At 41.3% G+C, this 12793-nt stretch overlaps 1 protein-coding gene across 1 annotated transcript; it reads right to left on the bottom strand.

Moving 5' to 3' along the window:
- Positions 1 to 4772: 4772 nt before the first annotated feature.
- MPHOSPH6 (M-phase phosphoprotein 6) lies at positions 4773 to 12787 on the bottom strand. Its single transcript, XM_071756620.1, has 5 exons — positions 12640 to 12787; positions 8538 to 8650; positions 6925 to 7015; positions 5809 to 5906; positions 4773 to 5356 (listed from the first exon to the last, which is right to left on the bottom strand). Exons 1-5 carry the CDS (start codon positions 12688 to 12690, stop codon positions 5212 to 5214), a joined length of 498 nt encoding a protein of 165 aa, XP_071612721.1. The 5' UTR covers positions 12691 to 12787; the 3' UTR covers positions 4773 to 5211.
- Between the last annotated feature and the right edge of the window lie 6 nt (positions 12788 to 12793).

Raw genomic sequence — 12793 nt, 5'->3', positions numbered from 1 at the left:
ACTTTAATTTGTGTTCATATTATTTTCTCATACTAAGGTCTCATGAAGGGTTTTTACCTCTTTCCATACGATTGATCCAACTGAAGTGTTCCCTGAGACCCCAAGGAACCTTACAAGCTTCAAAACACTCACGACCTCCATTCTAGCTGACAAAAAATTCCCATCTGCATTCACCCAGGTCACCCAACCATTACTTCTCTATGCAATGAACTACAGTTGTTGCCTGGTGCTGCTGCCCTTGAGGACAACCATTAAGAGAGTGGTTATTTTGCTTCCACACTTCTCTAGAGATGCTCCTGCTGTCACTCCCAGGTAATTGCTCAGGTTATGGTGTGAGAAGTTTCTTGGGCAAAAGTCTACAGACTCACACTGGCATTTTTACTGACTGCAACGATGGGACTCAACTCAAATACCACTTTCTACCATTCAGTTCTTACTAAAGACCTATGGGCTGCCCACAACTGAAGCTTCAGCCATCTCTCTGACTCCATCTGTTGATAACCACTCTCTCAGTGAGATTTTTTTTCCTCTTAATGTGACAGTTGTTACCAGGTCATCAGTGTGCAACATCATGCAAAGAAACACCAACACGTACAGCTAAAGAAGAGTTTCATGGCTTAACTAAAGCTCTCCAAAAGCTTATGAGAGAGGTGTGAATGCCAGACCCAAAATGTATCAAAAACTTAAGGTAAGAACAGTGTTTAAAAAACCCACAAAACCAAACAAACCCAGAAGTCTCCTGCTGGGGTTCCATTAGCAAGGCATGAGTGTAGAAGGCAGATGCTCTCCCAAACTCTAAAGAAACAACCACATCCTTACAGCTCTCAGAAATTCCCACTCACTTGCAGAAGGGACCCACGGATGTCTGACAGCCTTCACCACCACCCAGCATTGTTAACACTCAGAGTGTTTTAAGTTGAACGTGCAGCTTCACATGGTGCAGTTTTTGTTGACTGTTGTTGAAATGAAGCAGAACAAGCACTTGGAACCCCCACCCAGGACTTGTAAAATTCCAAAGACAAGTTAAAAATATGGTATTCCAATTAACAGAGAGACGAGGCAATTTCTTTTGAAGTCTGAATGCTGGATTATATCCCAGAATCCCAGCCCAGCTGCCCACTACAAACACATGAAATGCCCAAAGGCAACAACAGCCACCCGTGACTGTAATGCTGTGGAGGGTCTGATTAGAAAACAAGACACACAACAGAAGAAACACAGTTCAAACTCCATGCCACCACTGAACATCCTTCCCCCTCCCCAAAGAACCAAAGTTTAATCAGCTCATGCATTACTAAAGGGAGGAGAAGGGATGGCTCACTTCAGCTGAACTCTGGTCCTGGACTTTTTAAGATCCAGCACAAAGCATAAAAGTAGCAAAATGAGACACATCAGCAAGGAAGATGAAGTTGTTCGTGTTTCCTGCATCAGCAGTTGTAGCAGAAATAACACTGGGAGCCTGTCAAAGGGAGGGACAAAGCTTCACCTGACTAGAGACTTGCTTAAACTTAACACTGGGAGCTGTCAGTGAGCACAAACTACAACATGCCTTGCTTTGTTCACTTTAATAGGTACCTTAGTGTAACAAACACTTTTGGTGTCTGCTAACTCTTTACCCATTCAATTTTGTAGGTAGCCATTTTTTTTTTTTTTTAACAAAGATGCTTACTACTTACCCAGCTTGCTTTCGCTCTCAAAGAAGAAATGCTCTTTATATAGAGACACAATCACATGGGAAAGTTTGACAGCTTAGGAAGTTGCACATGAAAATTCATTTGCATTTGAGACTGTGTCAGAGCCAAGAGAACTTGAATTAATGTAGTCTCACATTATGAATATTTCACTTCTATGCTTACATCTCTGTCAAGAGTAGTGTGAGATTATATACAGCAGAATGCTTCTACTCAGACTAGGAGGCCAGACTTAAAATACATACATATATAGATATAAGGGAGGAAATGCAAATAAGTATTTCAGAAGATCCCACCTTAAAATGTCCACTTCTAATTCTGAGCACTTGTAATACATTTTAAAAGTCATATCGTGCTGATGTTTTGTTTTTTCCTGCTCATAATAATGTGCTATAAATGCTACTTTTAAAGGGGCATTTTACAAATGAACCACAAATAAGACATTGTACTAAAAACCCAGCAGCTGACCCTACTGCAGCATTTCAGCGGCTGACCTGGCCAGAAGGTCAGAGTTGAAGCCAATAAACCAAAATCTAACATTTCTTCCCAGCTGGTGTTGGGTCATGCTTAGGGAACATCTTTCCCCCTTTGTTGCCCGGGTTTTGGAGGGAGCTGTGGAGAGCTGACACCATTCCCCACCCACCACACCACTCACATTTCCAGCTCCCGTCAAGGAACGACGAGAAATGAAGGCTCAGCGTCCATCACAGCCTCTCCCTGGCCTGAACAGAGCAAAACACAGCAGTTTTTAGCGGAGAGAAGGAAAGGTGTTCCTGTCCCAGGACAGCAGGAACCACCCCTCCCAGCAGCCATCCTGAGGCGAGGCCTCCATCTTGAGGGGAGGGCGGGTGAGGTGACCTGGATGGACCAATCACAGCGCTGCTGGAGCTGGGGTGTGGTACAAAATGGCTGCCCCGGGCCCCGCCTTGCCCTCAGTTTGTCTGAGGAGGTTCCTCGGTTCTCTCTCCTTGCCAGAGAACATTATTCACCCACATTGTTGTTTATTGTTATTATTATTATTATTTATTATTATTATTATTATTATCATTAAACGGTCAGCGTTGGAAGGAAGGGACCTTTAAGCTCCTCCAGTTCCAACCCCCTCGCCATGTCGCCATGTCCAGGGACACCTCCCACTGGATCCTGTTGCATCCATCCTGGCCTTCAACACCTCCAGGGATGGAGCTTCCACCACCTCTCTGGGCAACCTGTGCCACTGTCTCATGGTGAGGAACTTCTTCCTAACATCCCATCTAAATCTCCCCTCCTCTAGTTTGAATCCATTCGCCCATGTCCTGTCACTCCCTGACACCCTAAAAAGTCTCTCCCCACATTTCTTGCAGCCCCCTTCAGATACTGGAATGCCCCAATAAGGTCTCTTCAGAGCCTTCTTTTCAGACTGAATAACCCCACCTCTCTCAGTCTGTCTGATCCTCTCCAGCCCTCTGATCATCCTCATGGCCCTTCTCTGGACATGCTCCAGCACCTCCTTGTCTTTCTTGTAAAAAAACTATTAAACCTATTCTACTTTTATTTTCCAACCTTCAAGCCCCTCTCCCTTTTTTCTCCTTTTTATCTTCCCCTGGGTGCGTAGTGGGTGTATGAGAGAGAGCATCTGTCACTTGGTTATTGGCTAAAACCACACCAAAAAGCTCCTCGTGGAGTTCAAGCAAAATTCCCCCAAATCTCCTTTACATGGCACCACTGCAGCCCTCTCCAATCCAGTCTCTCAGGGCATGCAATTCCAGTGACATCTCCTGGCTGCTGGGGATTTAACCAGAACACACTTCCTCACCTCAGATATCCCTTAGAGCTGTGCAGAAATTCTCTCTTCATTAAAGAAATGCATTCACATAGAGGGGAATAATTTTCCTACTAATAAGCATGGGAGAATAATAGGGTATATTGAGTTTTTCTTGTGATGACCAACAATAAATCACTCCTTAGCTCAGGTCACATCTTCCATGGGAAGAAAAATGCCTTGCCATCATTAACTTCTGCTCAGCTAGCAATAATATATGATCAGGTTTTAAGTAATTGAACCAGTAGCATTTAATTAGCTCTGAAAAACCATCTCAGAACATGAATCACTGACTTTCCACCTGTGTGAGCTCCCCTTACTAAGTTAAAAGCATATTTCTTTCCATGTGTGATCCATTTTGAATATCTAATGAGATACTCTTGATATATGGATCTTAGTGCATATATGACACACAAAACATAGCAGGCACACAGTCCCTTTCTTTATATAATAATTGAGTTTCCTGTCTTGCTTGATTGAGTTGTTGAAAAAAAAAAAGCCTCATGTCCATGATGGAATGGCCACTGCTTGATTCAATTTAACAAATTAATCTTTCTCCAGAGAGTCAGCATTGAGGATGAGTAACTTAGACATGCAGCTGGGGAAATGAAGCAATAGAAATATTTCTTGTTGAAAGGCAGGATACAGAGAACTGCTATGATTTTAGACAAGACCACAATGACATTTTTCAACAGGCCCGGAGCACTGACTGACCAGAGGGCACAAAGCTTCTGTCCCAACCTTGCTTCAGACAGCTTCAGTGCATGCTAAACAGAAAAAGTCAGAGCAATCAACTATTTGGGGACATCTGCAGTCAGCACAAACCAGAATCACTTTTTATTTCAAATTGTATTAAGCATAATTTTTTACACTAAATCACATTAACATTTACATTAAACCACAATCATTAACCACAAAAAAAAAACCCAACAGTTTTTATTCAGCTTTCAAATATGTTTCTGAAGCCGTTATTATGGTTTTATGACAGGACATAGATAATTATAAGATTGCATCTTTTTCTTTTTTTTTTTGCTGAGAGACAAGATTAGCAAACTTCTTTTGGAAGCCAGAATCTAAGACTTGCAATCTGCTCAAATGTCAAACTGTAAACATTGCCCAATATTTGGTTTCGTCTATAAAAAAAGAGTTCTACTACAAACCCATCTATTTTTAAATAGGCTTCATAAAAAATAAAATTCAATAAAATGGATTTTCTCCTTATTCTTTCCTCATCCTATTTTTAGCATAGTAAAATAAAAAAAAAAAACAACCAAACAACATGTTTTAAGCAAAGGTTTTAATTTTTATAATTAAAAGACAGTGAAAGCTGAACTGCCTTACTGGATTGGACAGAGCTTGTCTTTACTCCAAATACTTCTTTCAGATGTTATCATAAATTGTAAATAATGTTGCTCTCAATTGCATGTGACACTCAATCTAGTTATGCACAGCATTTAAAAAGGCTGATGGGATTAGTGCCCCACATATTAAAAGCTGCTAAGAGAGGAAAGGATGTATGACATCCATTATATACACATCCACTCTGAAAAATGTCATGTGGATGGTAGAAATTTCAATGAAGAAAGACACAGATTTACACATCTATCCTTTGCATTAAAAAAAAAAAATATTACACAGCAGAAACTTCAAACAGTCTCCAGCTTCTGGTACTATATTTGGTAGATAACATCTCTATTAGCTCCACTTATGCAGCTGACATTAATCCTGAGGTTTTAAGAACTTCTTCTTAGCTTTCTTGATAGGTCTTGTGTTATTATTCCCGTCCTCATCTTCATCCTGGAGTACACGCTGGTCTCTCTTTCTCAAGAATTTCTTCCCTATTGTTCCCACTAATGTTTCATATCTGTAAAGATAATGAAAGAATTTGCAGCTTTTACTAAAATCAGAGAAAACTTCAATGGAGCAAATCATAAATCCAACCAACAATTTAAGTGGTTTAAAAAAGCTTGTTAATAGGGACAGAAGTATTAACGTGATTATTTGTTACATTGTTATTCATTCTGATAGTTTGGGTTTGTTAGCAGCCTGGGACAAAGGGGGAATTAGCATGGAATGTCTGGATGTAGAAGGGCAGAAAACCCTTGCAGGTTATTTTCCCCCAAAACTGATGAATTGATTCCAATAAATACACACCAGCATTTCTGGAAATTCATTTCTGTAAAGTGCCAAAGTCTGTTGGGATTTTTTGTTTGTTGTATTTTATGTACTTGCTTTTTGGGTTCATTTTCCCACACATAATGCAGCAACATATCATATTCCCAGCCAATATTGATTATATAGTAAAATATATCTTACCTTCTGGCCATTTCTTCATCTGACACATCAGCTTCCATTTTGTTATCCACTTCAATCTCTTCTTCCTTGCATTTAGAGTTCATTTGGATCATTAACTTCTGAAAATGAAGTAAGAAACAGCTTAAACATGTAACTCTGGCACAACAGCAGCTATGCTGAAATTCACTGGTAGGAGAAATGTATAAAAGGTAAGAATTAAGATGAATAATTAGCTGCTGTTCCCTGATCAGGCTAGAGCACAGTGTTAAGAAAGCTTATGAAGAAAAGGCAACGTTCCTGCCTGTTGCTAAACTGAGTTTAAGAGTTTGCTTTTGGGAAAAGAGGCAAGAGAGAGAAGTGTTCTCAGTGAATTTTACTATTCACACATCCTCAAGGGCATGCCAGACATCTTCAGGAGACCAGAGAATTTGATCATAATTAATTTTTCAGTGTGATGTTAGCACACAGTCCTTGAAATGGTTTTTGTGAAAATTGAAAAATATCTGCAAGGATCTACAATAACCTACTTGTAAAACCCATGAAGCAATAATATGCTAAGTCATAGTGAGAACAAGTTCAAAATAACTACAAGAATCCTCCAGTAATCACCTTGCTTAGCTTTTTGCATACTTCTTAGTCTTTGCACCTTCATCCTCCTGCTTCAGTTCAGTGCTAACATCTTATTACTATTTCAGTGCAGTTCTATCAGCATGAATCATGCAAGAAAGAAATGAAAGACTCTCTTGCCCAGAATTTTTACTTTGGAGCTTTGAGTCCTTACACAAGTAATTGGTGAACAAATAGAGTTGAACATTTGCAAGACTGGACTCCAAATTAAATGGCAGGAGGAAAATTAAGCTTTTGTTTTGGGGAACAGCATGTGGGACAGTTTCCTCACTTCAGGGAGGGAAGATGTGCAGGAGTCATGCAATTACCAACCATCAACACAAGGAGATAAAAAGCTTCTATTTACCACATGCTGCATTGATCATCATTTTGGTTCAAATCACAGATTTCCTGTACATAGGAGGTTTTATGGTGCTGCAAAAGATCATGTAGTGTGATCACCTTAATCCCCAACCCCAAGGGCTTCTTCCTAACCCAAGACTGCCTCAAAACAGAACATTTCAACAGTACCTCAACTTCTGGATTGAATCCTTTGAAGGACATTCTGCCATAAAGTAGATCCTCACAGGGCATGAAGCTCCTCTCTTCTATTATAAAGCTCCTGCATGAAACCCCAAACCCAGCACTTGTCAAATGATGTGCTTTAAAACAATGGAATTAAACAAATGCAAAAAGCATTTGCTGCCTTCCCCACACACAAACAAACACCACCACACTTTCTGAAGCTTAATTGCTCTGATAAATCTTTCAATACAAGGAGCTTGGAGTGCAAAGGAATACTTTTTAACAGGAAAGCTGTGCCAGTTCCACAAGCAAAATTAACTCTCCTGACAAAAAGCACTCTTTGCTGGGATGATTCCACCTACATTAATGCTTTGTCAGAATAAAAATACCACATAAATATCACTCTCCAGGTGGCATTACTACACCAGCAAAAGCTTCTAATTAATTTTTCATTCTGATGTTAGACCTGGCATTAGTTGAGTCTGTCAGGATATAAAACACTGTGTAATCCTCTGTTCAGCAGAGAAAGATTTCCCCTTTCTTCCTCCTTTTTTCCCCTCTTTTAATGAGCATGGAGAGAGAAAAGAAACATGACCCTGAGGCATTCATAATACACGTGTGAGATAAAAGTACTTCCATGAATTGTTCCATCCTTCTTTTCCTCACACACATATGCAACTCTTCCCTCATCCTCTTCATCTCCCATGTAAAGCAAACGTTCCCACTCACAGGAAGTTAGGCTGAAGAGATGAAACTCATTCTCCCACCTCAAGGCAGGATCAGTTAAACATCTACCATGAACAGCAAAGGTCCATCCAACCTGTCCTCAAAGGACTTCCAGGGATGAAGAATCCAATGTTTCCTTAGGCAATCTGTTCCAGTGCTTCAATAGCCTCATTGTTACAAAAATTCTCATAATGTCCACCTTCAACCTTCCTTGCTGAAGCTCAAATACCTTTTTCTCCTATCTGCCAACAGCACTTTATCAATGACCTTATTCAACTACAGCTAATTCCCCTGATCCCATCTTTTTAAAAATTATGTATGTTCTCCCTCAATGGAATTTGTCCCCTTTAGAAAGGACAAAAATCAAAGAATTTTAAAATAAGTTCTGCTTTTTAAAGCAATTTCTAAATAGCAGGAATGGACATCTTCCTTATTAGCTAACCCTTTATTTTTGCCATTATATCTCTTAATTCAGAAACAAGATTTGAAGCTGGACTCAACAAGACAGAACTGTCCTGAATGGTCCTAACCATGTGACAGGAGCTGACTTTACTAACACAAGGTTTCAAACTGATTTTTTTTCAAATGAAGGGAAAAAGCAGCAGTGAATGAATTGGGTCCTGCCTGAAAGAAACTAATTACATTCATCTAGAGGAAACTCTGAGTGAAAGAAAACAACACACACAAGAAATGAAAGTAGGTCAAACTGCACAAGGCAACCTTGAGAATGTCTCCAAAAATAAATAATAAAAAAGCTGTAACGTCAGTCTCTCCCTATTTTTGCTTCTGCTAATTGCTTATTAATACTTCTTTTACATGAAAAAAACATATAGTCTATTCCCACTCCCCCAAAATCCAGTGATGATAAGAAGTACAAAAGGTTACAAGCTTACTCTTTCTCTTTTAGATCTGGTAGATCAAGATACCAGTGTTCTTCACTTATTATCTTCTTTTCTTCCTCTTCTAGTTGTTTTTTAGTTTGTGAATCCAACCCCCTTTGCATGAACTAAAAAGAAAGACACATAAACATACAGATTTTTTTTTTTTTTTTGCATCACAACTATGTTCTGACCATGCAGTACATGATGGACATGTAATTACATGAGGACAATTGTCCTTCAGATAGCATTTAACAGCTGATAAAAAGTAAATGCTTGTTGTGAGTTTCCTTTGGGTTTGGTTTAATGGAAAAAATAAACAACTGCTGATCACAGGTCTCTACTGGGAAGTCAGCAGTCAGTCAGTCGGCCACATTTGTACTTACAGAGAAAAAGACCTTTCCTGGTTATTTTTGATGCATCACAGTTGTTACAACTCCTTAACTTTGCTAAAATTTTGGAAACACTGGAGAAGATCACAAATGTTGAAGTTATGACTGAATACCAGGAGCCACCACCACCCATACAGACAGCACTGGAGCTCAGAGCTAGAGGAAAGCCACGCCAGCTTGGCTGGTGTTTGAAACATCCATGCTTTCAAACATCCATTTTCCCAGCTTCCATTTAATGAACTGTCTGTCTTTTGCAGCCCTGGAGGCTGGAACCTGCTCCTGGAAGTGGAAAGAAGTCACTGTGGCTATGAAGAGAATTCTTTTGTATCCAGCTGTGCTAGAAGATGTTACCAGCTCTGCTCATCCAAGCACTTCTGAAGTCACTGCAGTAACAGTCTAGCAAGTTAGTTGAAACAAATAATTTAATTTACGGTAATTTTGCCTAATACAAGGTCATTCCTGTAAACTGCTTCCCTGGTGATAAACTTTGGCAGAGGATGGGAACAGACAGATAAGCACAGTAACTTCTGTCACACCAGGGAGCAAGAGGACATCTGTGATGGCCTATGAAAAACTGCTGGGAGTGCAAAACTACAGACCTGATACATGTGAAGTATCCCTTTCTTTCTTTTTTTTTTTTTTTTTTCCCCATTTGTCTCAAGTCAGGTGCCTGAACTGAGAGGTTATTTAAGTACCAAGTATTTATACCAAGTACCAAAGTATTTAAGTGTCATCAAAACATTCTGGAAAAAAAAGAACTCCTCACAACTTTATGGTAATAATTATTTTATTCTCACATCTCTAGGAGTTGGGACCTCCCTTAAGGTCTCCAGAAAGTGTCTGAATAATTGTATCTGTGAGAGGTGTACATTATACCAATGCAATGCCCAGGTGAAGGCAAGTCTACCAGTACAGTTTATACAAACTCTTGTACAAAAAAATGCTTTGTGGTCATAAAAGCATACCTGGAGGCGCAGTGCTTCAGAGGAACTTAATGTCAGCTAATTTGACCCTCTCATTTAATGCAGGATCATTTTTGTGTTTAGATAAACCTGCAGGCTGACAGAGAACATGCCACATCTGTCTCCTGAACACCAGTGAAGGCTTGGACATAGTTTAGGTCCAACCTAAAATGGACCCGGTTGGGGATAAAGGCCAAGAAGGCATCAAAACCACTCCCCTCCCACAAAAAACCCCCATCCTACATTACTAAGCTTAATTAAAATATATACCCAATACAGATGTGTAACATGCATACTATATTCATCCTCTCCCCTTTTCAATCTTTACAAAATGCCCAAGCAAACCAAACTAAACTCTGAAGTAAAAGCCAATTTAGTGCCTGCGTCTCATTTTCCATTTATATTTCTATTTGCATCCATTTGTAGAAGATCTTTAATGAAAGAAAAATTGACTTTTCTGAGTCAATCCAAAATATGTCAAAGCTTTCCAATTAAAATTACAGTATCTTCTTGAGGAAAATAAGGGAATCTATCATGTGGAAAACCATATTGCTCAAGGAAATTGGTTAGCCAGTCAGAAATCTCAACAGGAGAAATTCTGCTGCAAGCGCCCAATTAAATAATAATTTCACATTACATTTTAAAGATTATGTTCCTGAAGATTACTACAAGAATAACTGAGTAAAAAAAAATATGATTGCATTTCTCTAAAATGTAAATACACATAGATGAATTAAAAGTATACCTACTGTGGCAGACACAGAGTATGTAAGTCAGTAACTGAGTTATTTAGATTATTTTCCCCAAGCAACAAGACCTGGATTAAATGGTGCAGGATGTAAAAGTGCCTTTTGACATCACGTGTGGTCTGGAACTTGGCACACGGGGCCTTCACAAAACTACCACTGACCACATGGCACCTTTGGGTGACACTTCCCCTGCCCGTTGAATAGTGGCAAAACATCAGTATTTGCAGAAGCAGCTGGTAGATTATTAATTAAAACATTTGTAAACAAGAAGACCTGCAGGAAGGTGCTAAATAGAAGATTTGTGTATGACCTTTCCAAAACCTATTCATCTCTTCAAGGCTGGGTTCTACTGCCCAGACTGGAAACCTGCAAATGTCATGGCAGCACACTCACAGGCTGCTTCTCCACAGCCTTGCAGGACAGAGAATCTAAAAAACTGGCTTTTGAAATCTCCAGGGGACTGCTAAACAGATCAGAAAACAGGAGCAGAAATTTCACTTTACAAGAGAATATTACGCAAAAATAATTTTTAAAAAATGGTGCTGCAATCCAGGTTCTGGGAGTCTTCCCCTGTTGCACCCTGCTGTAAGTAAGCTCAGCACCTACAAGATGTGTTCTGCTCCCTGTGCGTGAGTTTTAGTCTTTCATTAGGCAGCATCTGTTAATTGGGGTAAATATTCCACTGCACTGCAGAAGGGTACACGTTACATGGCAGATTGAACTGAAGTCAGCTCAATTCCTTTCAGCCTGTGCCTAAAATACAGTCCCATGTAAACATGTGGGGAAAAACACGGTTAAATAAAACATCACAAGCAAGATACCACAAAGGCCTTGTCGTATTCAGTTAGAAGAATTTAATGGATATTAGCATCTTTTTTAAAATTAATGGCAACTCAACTTTTACTGGTTGTTTTCCAGCAGTAAGGAAACATCAATCACAGGAGATTGTACTCTACTGAATTAGGTGTTGTAGTACACGAGGTGAAGCAGAACCCATTAGCCAGATACTAATTTCACATTGGGCTTGACATGAGATTCACAACTCCAAGGGGAACAGGCACATCAGGACGTTACAAATATTTATATATTTATAAGCTGGGAAAGGTGATTAACGCTGCCATTCAGGTTGGGCATTTTATCTGCTATCAATGCAAAGAGACAAACTTCCCTCCCCCCCAAAAAATTAAGAGCTCTCCCCACGTCAGGCAAGCAACACGAATAAAATTTTCATTTCAACACCTCCGTGTGGAAGAAGTTTTACAGTTTTTATTCAGCGTTAAGTCACGTTAAGAAACCAGGTGGCACAGACTCCAGTGATGCCCCAAAGATGCCTCGTGCTACGGTGAAACTTTGGCTGCAACTTTGAGGCTGATTCCTGGATCAAACCCTCCAACACCCCACGATTCATCACCCCACGATTCATCCCCCCACGATTCATCCCCCCACGATTCATCCCCCCACGATTCACCACCCCATGATTCATCCCCCCACGATTCACCATCCCACGATTCACCACCCCCGGGACCCCCGGCAGCATCCTGGGGGTTGGTGGAACAGAAGGGAATCTCCGAACCCGCCTCTCCCAGGCCGGGTTGCAAAGGAGAAGCCCGGAAAGCTGTCGGCCCGAAAGGGCTAAGCCATAAAATTAGGGGTTAAGACATAAAATTGTTTTTTTTTTTTTTTTAAAAACGTGCGCTGTGGGAAGCAGGAGACACTCGTACCCGGGACGGACGCTACGTGGCCAGGCGCAGACACTGAGGAACGCCCCAAACCATGGAAGGGGCTGCCGAGATGTCCTGGTTCAGCCCGAAGCCCCTCAAGCTGCTCACAGGACGTCTCAGCCCCTCATCCCCCATCCTTTCCCCGCCTCCATCCTCCCGCCGCCGCCGCGGCCTCAGCGCTCCCGGAGCCCCCACAGCCGGGCCAGGCCCGCCCGCCCCTCACCCCACCGCGGGCCGGGCCTCGGGGTCCCAGCACCCCTCCCCTCCATCCCTGCCACCTTCCCCCGCTTCACCTTCATGCGCAGGAGGTTCTTGGACAGCTTCGTTTTCACTTCCCCGGCCATGGCGGCGGCGCTGCCCGCAGGCCGCACCGGATCCCCGCGCTCGCCTAGCGCCGCGGCCGGGCAGGCCGGAGGAGGAGCGGGAGGAGGAGGAAGAGGCGGTTCG

This window comes from Heliangelus exortis, chromosome 13, assembly GCF_036169615.1.
Source record: "Heliangelus exortis chromosome 13, bHelExo1.hap1, whole genome shotgun sequence".
Classification (NCBI taxonomy): domain Eukaryota; kingdom Metazoa; phylum Chordata; class Aves; order Apodiformes; family Trochilidae; genus Heliangelus; species Heliangelus exortis.
Note: the sequence above shows the minus strand (reverse complement) of the source record. Positions and strands in the feature narration are given on the sequence as shown.

Coding starts and splice junctions, on each gene's coding strand:
- MPHOSPH6 (XM_071756620.1), bottom strand. CDS start 12,690: ATGGCCGGGGAAGTGAAAACGAAGCTGTCCAAGAACCTCCTGCGCATG. Junction 5,907..6,924: donor GATTCAATCCAGAAGTTGAG/GTACTGTTGAAA, acceptor CTTCATTTTCAG/AAGTTAATGATCCAAATGAA. Junction 5,357..5,808: donor GATGAAGAAATGGCCAGAAG/GTAAGATATATT, acceptor TTATCTTTACAG/ATATGAAACATTAGTGGGAA.